The sequence below is a fragment of the Pelodiscus sinensis genome, chromosome 4 (genome assembly GCF_049634645.1).
Source record: "Pelodiscus sinensis isolate JC-2024 chromosome 4, ASM4963464v1, whole genome shotgun sequence".
NCBI classification, from domain to species: domain Eukaryota; kingdom Metazoa; phylum Chordata; order Testudines; family Trionychidae; genus Pelodiscus; species Pelodiscus sinensis.
This window is the reverse complement of record NC_134714.1, coordinates 122,825,841-122,843,226: the sequence shown is the minus strand read 5'-3', so window position 1 is coordinate 122,843,226 and position 17,386 is coordinate 122,825,841. Positions and strand designations below refer to the sequence as shown.

At 44.0% G+C, this 17,386-nt stretch overlaps 1 protein-coding gene across 1 annotated transcript in view; it reads left to right on the top strand.

The window, feature by feature from the left end:
• Nucleotides 1-17,386, top strand: part of LOC112547202 (solute carrier family 9 member C1) — a 384,930-nt gene that overhangs the window by 132,647 nt on the left and 234,897 nt on the right. The window contains exons 13-14 of the mRNA XM_025188925.2: nucleotides 217-314; nucleotides 6,260-6,379. Coding sequence (XP_025044710.1) covers nucleotides 217-314; nucleotides 6,260-6,379 — 218 coding nt within the window. The remainder of the gene's footprint in view (nucleotides 1-216; nucleotides 315-6,259; nucleotides 6,380-17,386) is intronic.

Genomic DNA, 17,386 nt, shown 5'->3' with positions numbered 1-17,386 from the left:
TTTTATGGAATTGTGTGCCTAGTATAAATGTAAATATGTAGAGTTAATTTATTTTGTACGTAATTATATTGATATGTTGTAAAATATTTTGTTCTAACAAGAATAGAGGAAAAGTTAGCAAGTTTTTTTTATCTTTTACATTGTAGTGCCTATCTTAATCATTGTAGTGATTCTTATGTTAAATCATGTTTTTGAGGGTTTTTTGTTTTTATCTAGGCCAGTTATCAGAAGCAGTACCATGCTGGAATGCTTAACCAAGAAGCTGCCCAAACATTAATAGGTGCAGCAGAAAGCTATGTTGATATTAAAGGAAAGTAAGTGCTTCATTTGCTTTAATTTTTAAAATTGAAATTAGTTGGATATCATACAGTATGGATGAAATGGTCAAATGCAGGTTTAACAACAGAAAAGGTGTATTCATTGCACTTTCTAATCCCTACACTTAAGCGTACAAATGAGCAACCTATAGATGCAATTCCTTTATGGGATGGTATTGGATTTTATAAGCATATTCATCCTACTGTACATCTGTTGTACATTTGAGAGAGTTTGCCTGTCTCTGTGTTTGATCAAAAATTCCTCCTAAATGGTAAAAACTAGGATTTGGATCCTCAAATATGGGATACACCTTACTTTTATCATAACTTAAAACAAGGTAAGGGTTTAGTTGTGCCCAGAAAATGGGATGTGCCTGGAATGGGATTGATTTTCCATAAAACCATACAGAAAAGAGAAAATCACCAGGCAGGTGAAAGCAGATAGCTGGAGATGCCCCCCTTTCCTCCTCCCTCCCCATCCGGGACTTTCCCAGCCCTGAGTCTCCCACCTCTCCAAGCGCCCTTTACAGAGGGCAAGGGGGTTCAAGCACCCTCCTGCCGATTCGTATAGGCTGTTTTCCCTTTGTCTGGAACTGAGGATAAAGTGTGCAGTTTACTGCATTCCACACTCTGGCTGGGGAGAGCAGGGGGCAGTTGAATCTGAAACTGCCCCAGTTGGGGGATATGTGCGCCATCCCCAGCTGTGACCATGAGAGCTGCAGCAGTCATGATGATGTGCTTCTCATCTGGTCCCAAGCTACTGCAATAAGAGAGGTCTGGTGTAGTCCTCTCCCCATGGCAGCTGTCATGCTGAAATCCTCAACCCCAGTCTCTCCTCTCTAGAGCAATGATTCAAATAAAGCATGTACATTTTCTTTTTTTTTTTTTATGAGTTAAGGACCCAAGTAATGCTACGTAAATCTTCTAGTGTTCTATATGTGATAATCTAAAAGGAGAAGTTATGTTTAAAAATAATGAACAATGTAATCAAAATAGTTTAATAATTTTTAAAACATTTTTAAGGAAATTAGCCATTGTGAAAGTTGTCAGACATTACAGCCTTGTAAATGATGTGCTCTATTATATACATAACAAGTGCAGGCAGTCCCCGGGTTACGTACAAGATAAGGACTGTAGGTTTGTTCTTAAGTTGAATCTGTATGTAAGTCGGAACTGGCGTCCAGATTCAGCCGCTGCTGAAACTGACCGCCAGTTCTGACTTACATACAGAATCAACTTAAGAACCCCAAGCGTCCCCAAGTCAGCTGCTGCTGAAACTGATCAGCAGCTGATTCCAGGAAGCCCGGGGCAGAGCAACTCTGCCTCGGGCTTCCTGTAGTCAGCGCTGGTCAGTTTCAGCAGCGGCTAAATCAGGACGCCTGGGACAGAGCAGCTGGGGTGCTGCTGGGTTGCTCCAGTAGCGCTGCTCCTCGGCACTACTGGACCAACCCAGCAGCACCCCATCTGCTCTGCCCCAGGTGTCCTGATTCAGCCGCTGCTGAAACTGACCAGCAGCGGCTGAATCAGGACCAGAGAAGCTGGGGTGCTGCTGGGTTGGACCAGTAGCGCCCAGAGCGGCGCTGCAGGACCAACCGGCAGCACCCCAGCTGCTCTACCACAGGCGTCCGGAGAAAAGCCTAGTCTGCTGGGGGGGGCGGGGAGGGCGTACTAGCTGCGCCCCCCCCCCCACCCCAGCAGACCAGGAAGATACGGGCGGCGGACCGAGATGCACCGCGGTCCCGCCGCCTGGGTCCTCCGCGGCTTTGCTCCCCGTCTCCCTGGTCTGCTGGAGACCAGCAGACCAGGGAGACGGGGAGCAAAGCCTCTGACGCCGCCGGCAGCGGGACAGCCGCGGGGCGTCTGGGCTGTCCCGCTGCCGCTTTGCCCGCGGCTTTGCAAAGCCTGGGGAAGCCGGCAGCGGAGCAGCCCAGGCGCGCCTGGGCTGCCTTGCTGCCCGAACCCACCCACCCCCCCCCCCCCCCCGCGGCTTTGCAAAGCGCGAGGAAGCCGCCGCCGGCTTCCCTGCGCTTTGCAAAGCCGCGGGGGGGCTCGGGCAGCGAGGCACCCCAGGCGCGCCTGGACTGCCCCGCCGCCGGCTTCCCCGCGCTTTGCAAAGCCGCGGGGGGGCTCAGGCAGCGAGGCACCCCAGGCGTGCCTGGGCTACCCCACCGCTGGCTTCGCAAAGCCGTGCCGGGGGGGGGGGGGCTCGGGCAGCAGGGCTGCCTGAGCCCCTCCACAGCTTTGCTCTGCGTCTTCCTGGTCTGCAGACCAGGGAGACGCAGAGCAAAGCCCCAGAGTACACGGGCGGCAGGACCGCGAGGTCCCGCAGTCCGTGTACTCTGGGGCAGCCCCGTTCGTAACTGCGGATCCGACATAAGTCGGATCCGCGTAAGTCGGGGACTGCCTGTATATCAGGAGTACCAGCATTGTAAGCTGACCTAAACTATCGTTGACACCTTTTTACAAGGAAAACCTTCAAAAGTGAGACAAATTTCCTCTCCATGCCATTTTCATCTGTCCATCACAGTATTGTGTACTAGCACCTGTCACCAAAATAACGGAATCCCTCTAATTAAAATAGATTACCGTAGAAAGATTGCTGGTCTGTATTAGTTCAGCCTTCTCTGGATTAGTTCAGCCAGGTCCTTGCTGTTGAAAATGCCTTATCTCTGACCTTTATACAATTAGCCCTGTTTTTTTCTTATCTGCATTGTCCCAAAGGAGTATGACTGTCCTGGCAGTTCTTAGAAGGACATGCAGTCTTTCTCTAGACAGGGAAGATGGTACAGCAGTTAGGATACTAAACTGGGACTAAGGACAGATGGATTCAATTCCCAGATCTGCCACAGACTTCCTGTATAGGGCTGTCAGATGTCAAGTTTTTGTCCAAAAAGTCTTGTCAAAAAGGGACACTGGCAGCTGACTAGAACCCAAAAGTCCATTTACCTGCAGTAAATGGCTTCTGCCTCCAGGGGTCAGAAAGAGCAATAGCTGCTGTTGGACTCTAGAGGAGTAGCTCTGATTAGCAGCTGCTGCTCTTCTCTCCCTCCAGTCTGATAGAACTGATTGGCTCCTAGATCTGGTTCCAAAGTAGGAATGAGTGCCATCAGAAGGGAGGGAGTAACTTGTCTGTCCCCCTTTTCCCACTGTGTCCCAATTTCCCCATCCCTTCATTATGGAGACAGATCACCCCACCCTACAGTGCCGCTATTACCCTGGCCTGCTGACATAGAAGTAGTTTATAAAGGGCCTATGGCTTTGCCTTCCTTGGCACTGCTGCAGCTTTCAGACCCCCCTAGGTTGTGGGTTTTTTGTTTTGTATTGTTTTATTATCCCTTGTGGATAAGGGAGAAGCGGTGGATGTGGTATTCTTAGACTTTAGTAAGGCATTTGATACAGTCTCACGTGATATTCTTATCAATAAACTAGGTAAATACAACTTAAATGGGGATACTATAAGGTAGGTGCATAAGTGGCTGGATAACCGTACTCAAAGAGTAGTTATTAATGGTTCACAATCCTGCTGTAAAGGCATAACAAGTGGGGTTCCGCAGGGGTCTATTTTGGGACAGTCTCTGTTCAATATCTTCATCAACAATTTAGATATTGGCATAGAAAGCACGCTTATTAAGTTTGCAGTTGATACCAAGCTGGGAGGGGTTGCGACTAATCTGGAGAATAGGGTCATAATTCAAATTGACTTGGACAAATTGGAGAAATGGTCTGAGGTAAATAGGATGAAGTTTAATAAAGACAAATGCAAAGTGCTCCACTTACGAAGGAACAATCAGTTTCATACATACAGAATGGGAAGCGACTGTCTGGGAAGGAGTACGGCAGAAAGGGATCTAGGGGTCACAGTGGACCACAAGCTGAATGAGTCAGCAGTTTGATGCTGTTGCACAGAAAGCAAACATGATTCTGGGATGCATTAACAGGTGTGTTGTGAGCAAGACACGAGAAGTCATTCTTCCGTTGTACTCTGTGCTGGTTAGGCCTCTATTGGAGTATTGTGTTCAGTTCTGGGCACCGCATTTCAAGAAAGATGTGGAGAAATTGGAGAGGGTCCAGAGAAGAGTAACAAGAATGATTAAAGGTCTAGAGAACATGACCTATGAGGGAAGGCTGAAGGAATTGGGTTTGTTTAGTTTAGAAAAGAGAAGATTGAGGGGGGACATGATAGCAGTTTTCAGATATCTAAAAGGGTGTCATAAGGAGGAGGGAGAAAACTTGTTCATCTTGGCCTCTGGGGATAGAACAAGAAGAAATGGGCTTAAACTGCAGCAAGGGAGGTTTAGGTTGGATATTAGGAAAAAGTTCCTAACGGTTAGGGTAGTCAAACGCTGGAATAAATTGCCCAGGGAGGTTGTGGAATCTCCATCTGTGGAGATATTTAAGAGTAGGTTGGATAAATGTCTATCAGGGATGGTCTAGACAGTATTTGGTCCTGCCATGAGGGCAGGGGACTGGACTTGATGACCTCTCAAGGTCCCTTCCAGTTCTAGTATTCTATGATTCTATGATTATGCCCCTTGTAGGTTGTGGTATGGCTGAGGTGGTGGTATGTGCTATTGAGCTTCTTGGGTTCATCAGTAATAGTAATAGAGCCATGCACAGATACAAAATTTAGATCTGCAAAAAATGAGCATCAGCTATCTGTAGATGTGATTACCCACAGATATAAAGCAGATACCTGAAAATTTGTAGGGTTTTAGATATAAAATAGGTATCTGCATCCATATCTGCAGATATGATCCATGCATTTCTGCATCCATATTTGTGGATGTGGATACCTGCAGACATAAAGCAGATATCTGTGCATTTGTAGGGCTCTAATCAGTAATCTTCCTACACTCCAGAGACATTACTGAGGAACCCAAGAAACTGAGGAGCAAATACTACCTCCTCATCTGCCCTGGAACCTTCATGGGGTATATCAAGAGAATCAGAGATGCTTTTCCCCAGCACTACTTGCATCTGGGGAGAGGTGGGAAGGCATGGCTGCAGTTGGCATGATTTTGGACAGTCTAAGCAGATGCTTGGGGCTTCTCCAGGTGATGGGTGGTTTTTGGCTCCAACCACAATGTGGGAGAAAGTGGGAAGGGGCAGAGCTGAGAGCTAGCTACTACCCAAATTACAGTGGGTAGATGTTCAAAGCAGTCCAACCTCTGGAGGAGGCAGCAGCTATGTGTTGCACAAGCAGCCGGAGCCTTTGTATTTTTCCATATGTAGATTTGGATACAGTTAATTACAATAATCCAGTCTGGCATGAATGGTAGTGAATTACAAATGGTATTGCTTGTGACTGATATAAAAATAGTGTCTAGATGCCACATTGTATTGAATGCTGTGCAAACACAGTAAAAATTAGTCTTTCTACTACAAAACTTCGTTGCCTAATGCCATAGTAGTTCTATGGGACATGTAAGTTGCTCAAGTATTCTTGAGAATTTTACTCTGACTTTCCAAGATAAGTCAAAAAGTTTGTCAAAGGCCTTCAATCTGAACCAAGATTTCCTGTGTCCCTGTCCAGATACTTTAGCCTTCCTCACATCCTTTCTCACTTCAGTCTTCAGAAAGGTCTGTGGATAAGGTGCTTTTAAAAAAGGAGTGTTTTATATTTTGCCATTGAATGTACATATGACATTTCCATTTACTTCTGTGAGAAGCACATGCAAATATAAGTACAGAATTTAATATGTATATAATTTCAGTGATTTTAATAGAAGTGTAAAATTGACAATACTTGGGTCTTAATATTATATTTATGGAAAATCTGTTCAGTTGAACTTGTTGACTAGATCATCAGCTGAGGTGAATTGGTATAGTTTCGCTGACTTCAATGGAGTTTTATCAGTTTGCATCATTTGTATGTATTTGTGTGTATTATAGCTTTATTTTCCAATAATATACAATTTCGTGATAACCTCTTTCTTTCTTAGATTTATGAATATTCATGAGGTAAAGACATATTGGGAAAGCAAAGGACTACTAGTTTCCTTTAAGAAATTGTTATCTGATTGGGTTTATAGTGTGAAAGATGAAAAATTTAAGTCATCAAGGTCAGTACAATATACCCTAAAAGTTTACATATAGTACGTCAACTTAATTGGGCTATCAGCATACAAGTTATTTCATACCCATATAATTAAAGTTATGTTTACATATTAATTGATCTATTTTTATACAAGGGGCATTTTTACCATTCATAGATTGCAAAGCCAGAATGTACCATTATGGACATTGTAGTCTGACCTCTTATATTACACAGATCGTAGAATTTCCCCAGAATAATTCCTTTTGAACAAGAGCATATATTTTTTTTAAAAATCCAGTCTCGATTTAAAGATTTTCAGTAATGGAGAATCCACCATGACTCTTCGTGAATTGTTCCAATATATAGCTAGCCTTACTGTTAAAAAAATTATAACATATCCAGTGTGAATTTGTCTAGCACCCGCTTCCTGCTGTTTGATCTTGTTGTATTTTTGTAGGCCAGATTGAAAAGTCCCTTATGAAATATTTGTTCCTCATATATGTTGTGATGCCATGTGGTCACAGAAGACTGCTGGGTGTGCTTCCCAGAGTACTGACAAAGCCACTGATACTCACCTTCTTGCTCTCTGAGGCTTCTCGCCACCCTGTCCTGCTGGGCAACTCATCTGGTCTCCCCCAGGCAAGGCACAGAGCTGAGCTCACCGCTTCCCTGAGGAACAATACAGACACTGAAACACTTCAGGCCTGAGGAAAATGCAGTTCTGGGCCCAGCTTCCAGGGATACCACTCCCCAAATGGGATCAGAACCCCAGATTAATTATTTAGGCAAGCCCCCTTTAACAATGAAAGAAGGATGTACACACTGATTGCTTCCCCAAGTAACAATTATATACACTGGGCTTGATAGTACATAAAAGTGATTTTATTAAGTATAAGCAGTAGGATTTAAGAGGTTGTAAACAAAAACAGGCAGAGCAAAGTAGATTATAAATTTAAAATAACAGAAAACACTTAGATAATTCTAACACTAAAACCTCAGTACAAACTGATTACAAACTCACCCTAAAACTATTCTTATTCCAGCTAAACCTTCAGCCAAGGCATTCCCTTAGGCTCTTTAGTTATCCCCTTGGGAGTGCCAAATACAAAGATAATGCTAGCTTCCCATTGTTTTATGGATTCCACTTTGGGCGGGAATTCTGTTTCTACATTCCACCCTTACATGGGAAGTTACCTGGCCAGCCTCTGCCAGTTAAGGAGGTCACATTACTCTCTAGGACTAACCACTGCTAAGACTTAAAGGTCAAAAGGGGCTGTTTACAGATGACCGGACCTTGAGGGAAATATCTTTGATGGCTTGCATTTGCACTTTTAAACCCATAAATCATTCCATACTCTATATATCTAACTTTAAACACAAGAATGATACCAAAATGTACCAAAATAAGATATACAGATCCATTGGATTATGACATAAAGATGGATAGGTTACATGAGATATTTTGTCCAAAGCATCTTCGAGTTATGTATATTTGTGTCTATAAGTCCATTTAATAAAGCATGGGGGTTCTGTCAGATATGTATTTATAGACTTTGATTAATCATGGGGTCTTTCAGAATTCATCACTGGTTCTTTAAGATGATAGAATGCATTTTTGACTACTATTGGTGTCTTGATTACACAATAAATTGTATTTTCTTTTTTTGAGTGATTGCACATGTGCAATATTGTGTGTGTGTGTGTGTGTGTGTGTCCAATGTACAGTTGTCAGAATTTTTCCCCCTGCCAATACCCAGGGGGTGTATGAATCTGAATATACTGGGTGAGACTGCCCCCAACTACTACAGTTCCTTTTGGCACCCAAAATGGTTGCTGGAAACAATCTTGCCTTGACTAATTCTCTCAATGATTTTGTGGTTGCTAATAATTCACATTGGTATATTTTTAATGTTAGTCAAGTAGCAGGATGCGTTTTAATTTATTTAAATGCAATTTTTTTCATACCTAGCTTGTTCCATTTTTCAGTACCTAGGAATGCCTGAGTCACTAGGCTTCAAGCCCTGTTTTTCATATTCCAAACCTATGACTGACGCACACACTATTTAAAGTGTCCTGATTAATCTCATATCAAGTGTCAGTGTCGGATTTGTAAGGACTTTAAGCCAAGGATCAAGAAGGATAGATAAGACAGGCTGAAGTTTCCGTTGATGGAGGCTGCTCTCAGTCTTGCGTATGTATTTGGCACATTCTCAAAATAGGAACAGCTATACTGGGTCAGACCGAAGGTCCATCTAGACCAGTATCCTGTCCTCTGCTGGACCAAATCCTGACACTGTTCACCCTCCCTCAAATAGAGGAACATATAGCTTCCCAGATGTGAGGAGGGAAGGAAAATTCCTGTTTTCTAAATTCCCCAAGCTCATCTAAATTCTGTTTAGATTAATGGGTTACTTGAATAGTTGGTGCAATTTGCATCAACTATTTGATTAGTTGATAAGGATGCCTCCACCTTTGAAGTGTAGCAACAGCCCCAGGATTGTTGCTATATCTCAAAGGCGAAAGCACTGGCCCCGTGATCCCCTTAGCGTTTCAAAGCGGCAGCACTTCATGGATTTTGGGGTCAGCGGGGAGGAGTCCCCAGCTGACCCCAAGCTCCATGCGGCACTGGCATTTTCAAACACTGCGGGGAGACTGATGTCAGGCATCTCCAACCCATTCTTAAAAAATCCCCCAAACAAACTATTTTTCTACCCTTCCCGTTTATTCAACTTGTATCCTAAATTTCCCTCCAAACATCAGTCATCATGCCTGGCTTACCAGGGTTCAGGAAGTGTGACCCTTGCAGAGAGACAGTGCCCGTTTCTGATAGGCATTCCTCTTGCGAAAAAGACCTGGGAGAGAGCCATATTCCACAGAAGTGCTTTCATTGCAGCAACTTCAGGTCCAGAGGCAGGCGAGACAGAAAGCTTCCCCTGAAAATATTACTGGAAAAATTGCTATAGCCTTCAGGAGAGGACTCTGCCAGTCAGCATAAAACGGGGGCCAGAATCAAGGGTCCGACTTCCACCAACTCGAGGATGTGAGTCTCCTCCTCATAAGACTGGGACTGTCACAAGCTCAGAGCTTCCCTGGCTAGATAACTGCCTGCAGTGCCAAGTGTGGCTAGAGTCAGCATTGCTGACAAGCAAGGCACCTCCGGTACAACCGCAGCATGAACACTGATGGTGCAAAAGCAGGCAGTTTCAGAGCCGAGACAGAAAGTCTCCACAACTCATCAACAACACTGATGTGAGACTTCGCACCAAAGTCAACCTGCACTGAAATGCCACCCCCCACTAGCACCATTGTTGGTGCAGACTGTGGCACTACATAGAGAGCAAAGTCAGCACTGACCAAATATCAAGGCAGAGCCGAAGTACACCACATCAAAACAGTTGCTGGCACTGATGCAGTTCCGTCAACAGAAGGATATAGAAGTCCACTCGTTGCCACAATCATCACTACTCAGTACCTACCACTCTGCCAATAGTAGGTCAGAACAACCACCTCTATCTCTGGCACCCTCAGTCTTATACAGTAACCAGATGCAGGGGCACAGGATAGTAGGTTCTTTTCCCAACACTCACTACCCACCACCCTAGGAGCTCAGGCCAACAAAACCAGCACACAGTGCACAGGTCCATCATATATAGCAAATTCGATGTGCCCCACCTCAGACCCAAGATACTGCATCAGCAATGAGGGATGAAGAGCCTCCTGAGGAAGAGGACCCCACAGATGTTGGAAAGGTCACACTTGAAAAACAACTCCTTGCCCAATGAAGCTGTGATCCCAGCCACCCCTCCTGTAGTGGATGACCTGAAGTACTTTCAGAATCTTTTTCAAAAAGTGGCCATGGTGCAGGAAATTGACCTGCCAGAAGTTCAGGAGAAACTTTTACAAATCCTTCAGCCACCATAAAGATTGTGCTACCCATAGACAAGGCTTTTCTGGAACTGTTGGATACACTATGGCAAATGCTGGCATCAGCATCCCCACAAACAAACAAGTGATAGAAAATATTTCATACCCGCCAAGTATATGGATTTCCTATTTTCCCACCTACAACCAAATTCTCTGGTGGTGGATGCATACATCAATGAGCTAAACAACCCCAATTCCATTTGACACCACAGAACAAGGACCACAAATGCTACGATTATGCCAACTTTGCCAAACTCCAAGAACTTCTGGAGCAAAAGCACCCACAGCTTCAAGCCATCATGCAGGAGGGCCAATCACTCCCGTACAACCCTCCAAGCTGCTCTAAATGTGGTAGACACAGAAGCCCATATCACTGCTATGGCAGTGGTAAAATATAGAGCCTCATGGCTTCAGGTCTCTAAAGATCTACAAATGAGGATTGATACCTCATGTGTTCAGATATCCCTAAATACTTACAAATGAAGGTCAAGGACATCCTGTTTGACGAGGCACACCTTTTTGCAACTTCAATGGATGAAGTCCTCCATACTAGGAAGGATTACCGAACTATGCTAAGAATATTTGGAATATATGCCCTATCAGACAAACAGAGGAGATACACTCCATGCCCAAATCACAGAAACACCTACAGCTGACAACAGCAGAGACTATATGATCACGGATCAAAACAATGACCTCAAAGAAGCAGATTACAACATTCACAAACCTCAGTGACTCAATCCACTATGTTAAAACAGAGTTTTTGAAAGATTGTTTGAGGGTCTGAGTGACCTCTCCCCAGCGCTTGAGAGACAATCCTCACACAGCCTGTGCCCTTTTCTCCAGTGTGCCAGTATAACATCAGATTAATGGGTTTTAGAGATTGACCAGTCAGATTACTCAACCCCATTCACATGCTTTTTTCTCCACATGTCTATGAAAGTAGCATTTCTTATGGCAATCACTTTGGCCAGGCAGTTGGGAGAGAGAGTGGTCTTCATGGCAGACTCTGCCCCTACCCACCCACCCCATACACATATACCCATGTTTACTAGGAATAAAGTTAAAGTATGCCTGCATCCCAAATTCTTGCCAAAAGTAGCCTCCACCTTCCACATTAATGAACCAGTACATTTACCTACTTTCTTTCCCAAACCACACGAGAATGTGTTGCAGGCATCTCTCCACATGCTCAACATCCGCCGTGTCCGTGTCTTTTACTTGGAGAGGGCCAAACCCAGGTGGAAGTCTACAAGACTTTTCTTGTTGATAGCTGAGTGTTAGAAAGGTAAAGTAGTCTCATCCCAATTGCTCTCTAAATCAGGGGTTCTTAACCAGTGAGGTGCGCCTCCCCATGGGAGATGTGAAGGGTTTACAGGGGAGGTGTGAGGTGCCTCCCAGAAAATGTATCGCAATTGCCTTCTCACTGGATAAAATTCTAAAGTTTAGATGTCTTCATAATTAATATTATGAATTAAAATTATAAACATTAATTTCTTATTAACTTCTAGAGATCGGCACACTACAATAGCAGTGCGAGTCAATCAGGCCTATGTGGCAACACACTACAATAACAGTACACAAGCATTGCCGACTTTCATCTTCAAATATTACGTAAATTTGTTAGGAAAAGGTTCAAAATAAAAAGCTCATATTGTTCATTTAAGCATTATAACGGGGTTCACTCACCCCACAGCGCCACCAGCCGTCGGACTTGGGAATTAGCTCAGATGGCTGTGTCCAGCCGGTTTCCCAGGTCCCAGGGTTCAGGCAGGCCTCGGGGTTCAAGCTAGGCCTTCAGCTCAGGCCAGTCCTCCGAATCACCAGGCACTAGTAGAGCCTTGGGTTCCTCTAGGTCAGGGGGTACTCCTGCTGGCCGGCTTGGCCAGGCCTCAGCAGCCCAGGCAAGGAAGCCTTCGCTGGCCTGAGGGAAGGTGGCTTTGGGAGGCCTGGGCCAGGTCTCAGCCTCGTCAGCCAGGAGTTCTGGGCAGGCCTCTGTCTCCCTCAGAGGCTGGGCCCCGACTGAGCTCCCTGGAAGAGTTCTTATAATCCTAACCATGCCTCTTAGCTTCCTGTAAGGTGAGGGGGTGGGGCTAGGCTGTGCACAAAATGTCTCCCAGGGGGGTGTGAACATGAAGTTCACTTTCAGGGGAGGTGTAAAGGTAAAAAGGTTAAGAACCCCTACTCTAAATGGATTTCCACTTGTGTATATATTCCTGCTATACAATACATAATAAAAAACCTCTGCAAAGGATAATAAAAAACCACTAGAGGAGGGGTAGCTCCTGAAGTTCTATAGCAGCATCCACAGCCTTCCTTAAAGATGTACTATTGGTTGATATATGCATAGCAGTGACGTGGTCATCTAAGCATACCTTTGTGAAATATCATGCCATAACAAATGGACCAATCCCCATGGACACAGTAGAACTGGCTGTCCTCTCATCCATGTCCTGGGTAGGACAGCAAAGCTCAGCACCTCAAGGTGGACACTGCTCTCCAAAGACCTAAAGTGGAGCACTCTCAGCATCTTCAAGAAGCTGCTTTATGCAGTAATAGCGATTCTTCAAGATATGTCCCCCTGTGGGTGCTCCACTAACCTCCCTCCTCCCCTCTACTGTGGAGTACAAATAGAGGGTGTCATTGTAAGGAAGGAACCAAGGCAGTCAATAAGCGCCAATGGCACCACAGGACGCTTTCTGTGCATGCGTGGCACGGCTACAAAAAATTGCTCATCAGTGGCATGAGGATGCACTGACACCTAAAATGGAGCACTCACAGGGACATACATCTTGAAGAACCATCATTACTGCACAAGGTGAGTAACTTCATCATCATCTTCAGAGAGGGTGACAGTAGCCAGGCTTCAACAGCCAGATTTTTTCCTATATCTTTACTCTACCATTTATGCATTTCATTTGGCACTTGCACTAGAGGCATGCCTACCTGGTGCCCACTGGCCTGGTCAGTGCAACATGGTTATCCGCCATGGCCATAAGTGGAACTTGTAGACTGGTTCGCAGGGCACTAGCTCTGCTTCAGTGTCTCTTTTGAGGCCAAAATGTGTCTTTGATTACAGCTCCTCCTATGAGTACCATATCACTTAGCTCAGGAACAGCTGTCTCATTTGGAAGGTATGGCTAAAATGAAAGATAAAAGTATGCCATGGAAAAATCGTCATTGCCTTTTGAGGTGATCACTCCTGAAGCATCCTCAGTTCCACCAGGATTTTAAGACTTCAGGACGACTAATGAGGAGGATTGCTAAAACATAGGGGATTTGGTCCAAAGTTGTCCAACAGGATCCTCAAACTCTTGGACACACACAGCAAGTCCTGGCTTTGGGAAGGGTCAGCCTTACAAATAGTGATACCCTCCTGACTCCTGCCAAAGCTTTATGGCAGACCCCAGCCTCCTTACCATCAGCAAAGTCAATCATTCAGCTGCCTGCACAGCAATGCTTTCAACCTTCTTTCGTCTTAGGACCCTTTTGTAAATGTCGATGGCCCGTCATGACCCACTAAGTAGGCTGGAGGTGGGATGTTGGATCTTGCTCTTTTTGGGGGTATTGGAGACAATGCTAGTATACCAATCTGCAGTAACTCTTGGTCCAAACACCAATCACACTGCATTTGATTGAAGGTCCACTGCCCCAAAATCAAAGCTGAGCTCTGAATCCAGGCATACAAAGCTTGTGTCTTAGAGCTTGACTGATCAGTTAAAATCTGCAGTGAGAATAGATTCCACAAAGGCTACATATTTAGTTAAGAGGTTTTAAACTGTGTTTAATCATTCTACTGCTAACACTACTATTTGGCACATTTAGGAATATTTGCTACATCTGAAATCTTTTGGACTGTCCAATAACTAAATCAGTTAATTGGGCTCTATTTCAACCATATGCCCCATTACATCCTGATGAAGGTTCCTTAGTGGGGTTTTTTTTAATCTGATGGTGATGACGAGCTTTAAAGTTATTTTTAGGTATATACCACCATCAGAGATCAAGTATGCACTTAAGAGCTGAACCTGATACTGTCAGGTTTAATAAGATCTCCTTTTGAGCCACTGGCAACTCTCTCTCTCTTTTTTTATTGGTCCTTTCTATGAAAATGGCATTTGTAGTAACAGTGACATTAGCTGGGAATGTATCTGAGTTACAAGCATTCTCAGCTAACTTCCATTCACCATTTTCTCAAGGACAAATTCTTAAAATCATAGAAGATTAAGGTTGAAAGAGACCACAGAAGGTCATCGAGTCCACTCCCTGCTCAAAGCAGGATCAAGCCTAACTAAACCATTCCAGTCAGGGCTTTGTCAAGCCTCACCTTCAAAACCTCTAAGGATGGAGAGTCCATCACCTCCCAAGACAACCAATTCCAGTGCTTCACCACTCTCCCAGTGAAATGTTTTTTCTTAATAACCAACCTAGATCTCCCCCACTGCAACTTGAGGCCATTGCTTCTTGTTCTATCATTTTCCACTGTAGGAGAAAGAAAGAGCCTGAAGCATAGGCCTAGTGTTTGAACCAAAGTAAGCAAGAGTTACACTATGTGTAATATACAGGCCGTGTCAAAAGTAGATGTTTGCCTGCAAGTCAGTGTCTCTTGGCACTAGAACAACTAGCACTGATAAAATCACATGAAGTATGTAAATACATTCCATCAGGACAGTACAGGAGTACTCAGCTGTGTACATGATAATATAGTTTGAAAAAACAAGAGTGAAAGCTTAACAATGGGTAGTGAATAGGACTGCTTTGGAGGAAAGTACAAGGGGAGGTACCAAACATGTCATTAGTGCGTAAGATGATTCATACGGTGGGTATCATAGATTGTTCATTTCTGTCTATAAATATTGGAGTACCTCAACTTAATTATTTGGCTGGCCTAAGGGGCGATAGTATGGATTTCACTATCGACTGAGCCATGTCCATTGTCCTGGATACAAATATGTAGGGGCCCGGAGGCCATCTGGCTACCGACAACTATTAATGTACTTTGTTCAACAATAAATCTGACTCAGGTGCTTTCGTATCTTATCTATGATCTTTGTGGGCTCTCGTAAAGTCTATTATGCTAGCTACCTATGCAGAGCTGGCACGATATACTGAGGGAGCATATGAAAATGCACGCAACTGAACTTTTATCATCACTGATGAAGCAGAAAATCTGTCAGGATGCCACACCAATGAATCCTGAATTTACTGTATCGCTGACTTGAACTACTTGTAGCCACCACTGAGAATAACCTGAATCCCTCCTTTTTGAAACCCCCTTTCAGGTAGTTAAAGGCTGCTATCAGATCCCCCTCATTCTCTTCCACAGATTAAATAAACGCAGTTCCATTAGCCTACACTCATAAGTCATATACACCAGCCCCGAAATCATTTCCATTGCCCTCCACTGGACTCTTTCCAATTTGTCCACATCCTGTGTGTAGCAGGGGCTAAAACTAGACACAGTGCTCCAGATGTGGCCTCACTGATGCCGAATAGAGGAGAATAATCATTTCCCTTGATCTGCTGTCAATGTTCCTACTGATCCAGCCCAATTAAGGTCATTGTGGAGAAATTAAATAATTCTTCACGTTGGTCTTCACAGCTGAGGACGTGAAGGAGATTCCCAAACCTGAGTAATTTTTTTTAGCTGCCAAATCTGAAGAACAAATTGGAGATCTTTAGAGGAGGTTTTGGAACAAATTGATAAACTAAACAGTAATAAGTCACCAATATCAGATGGCATTCACCCAGAAGTGTGGCTTTAAACCTATTCTTTAAATCTTCTCTACCAAATGACTAGAGGATAGCTAATCAGATGCCAGTTTTTTAAAAGGTCTCTAGCGGTTAATTAGGCAAAATAAACTGTCATGGGATAGATAGGAGGGAGTGTGCTCTCATGAATATATAACTGATTAAAAGCTAGGAGATAAAGGGTAGGATAAATTATCAGTTTTCAGAATGAAGAGTGGTAAACTATGTGTTTCCCCCAGGGGTCTGTACTGGAACTAATCCTATTCAACATATTCATAAATGATCTGCAGAAAGGGGTATAGTGAGGTGGCAAAATTTGCAGATTATACAAAACTGCTCAAGATAGTTAAGTCCAAAGCAGACTGAGAAGAGCTTCAAAAGGAACTCACAAAACTAGGTGACTGTGCAACAAAATGGTCGAGGAATATTAATGTTGATAAATCCAAAGCAATGCATTTTGGAAAACATAATCCCAACTACATGTATAAAATGATAGGGACTAAATTAGCTGTTGTCACTTGAGAGAGATTTAGGAGTCATTGTGGATAGTTCTCTGAAAATATCCACTCAATGCGCAGCAGCAGTCAAAAAAGCAAATAAAAATGTTAGGAATTGTTAAAAAAGGGATAGAAAGTAAGACATAATATTTTCTTGCCTCTATATAAAATCATATAAACAGACATGGTTGCTTCATCTTAAAAAAGATATCTTGGCACTGGAAGAAGTTCAGAAAAGGGGCAACAAAAATTATTAGGGTTATAGAGTGGCTGCCATATGAGGAGAGATTAATAAAACTAGGACTTTTCAGCTTGGAAAAGAGATGGATAAAGAGGGATATGATAGAGGTCTGTAAAATCATGGTTCATAGAATGAGAGCTGTAAGAGACCTCAGAAGGTCATCAAGTCCAGCCTCCTGCTCTGGGAAGGACCAATCCCAACTAAATCAACCCATCCAGGGCTTTGTCAAGCCAAGACTTAAACACCTCTAGGGACGGAGACTCCACTACTTCCCTAGGTAACCCATTCCAGTGCTTCACCACCCTCCTAGTGAAATAGTTTTTCCTAATATCCAACCTGGACCTCTCCCACCACAACTTGAGACCATTGCTCCTTGTTCTACCATCTGTCACTACTGAGAACAGCCTCTCTCCATCCTCCTTGGAACCTCCCTTCAGGAAGTTGAAGGCTGCTATCCAATCCCCCCTCACTCTTCGCTTCTGCAGACTAAACAGACCCAAGTCCCTCAGCCTCTCCTTATAAGTCATATGCTCCAGCACCCTAATCATTTTGGTTGCCCTCTGCTGGATCCCCTCCAATGCGTCCATATCCTTTGTGTGTGTGTGTGGGGGGGGGGGGG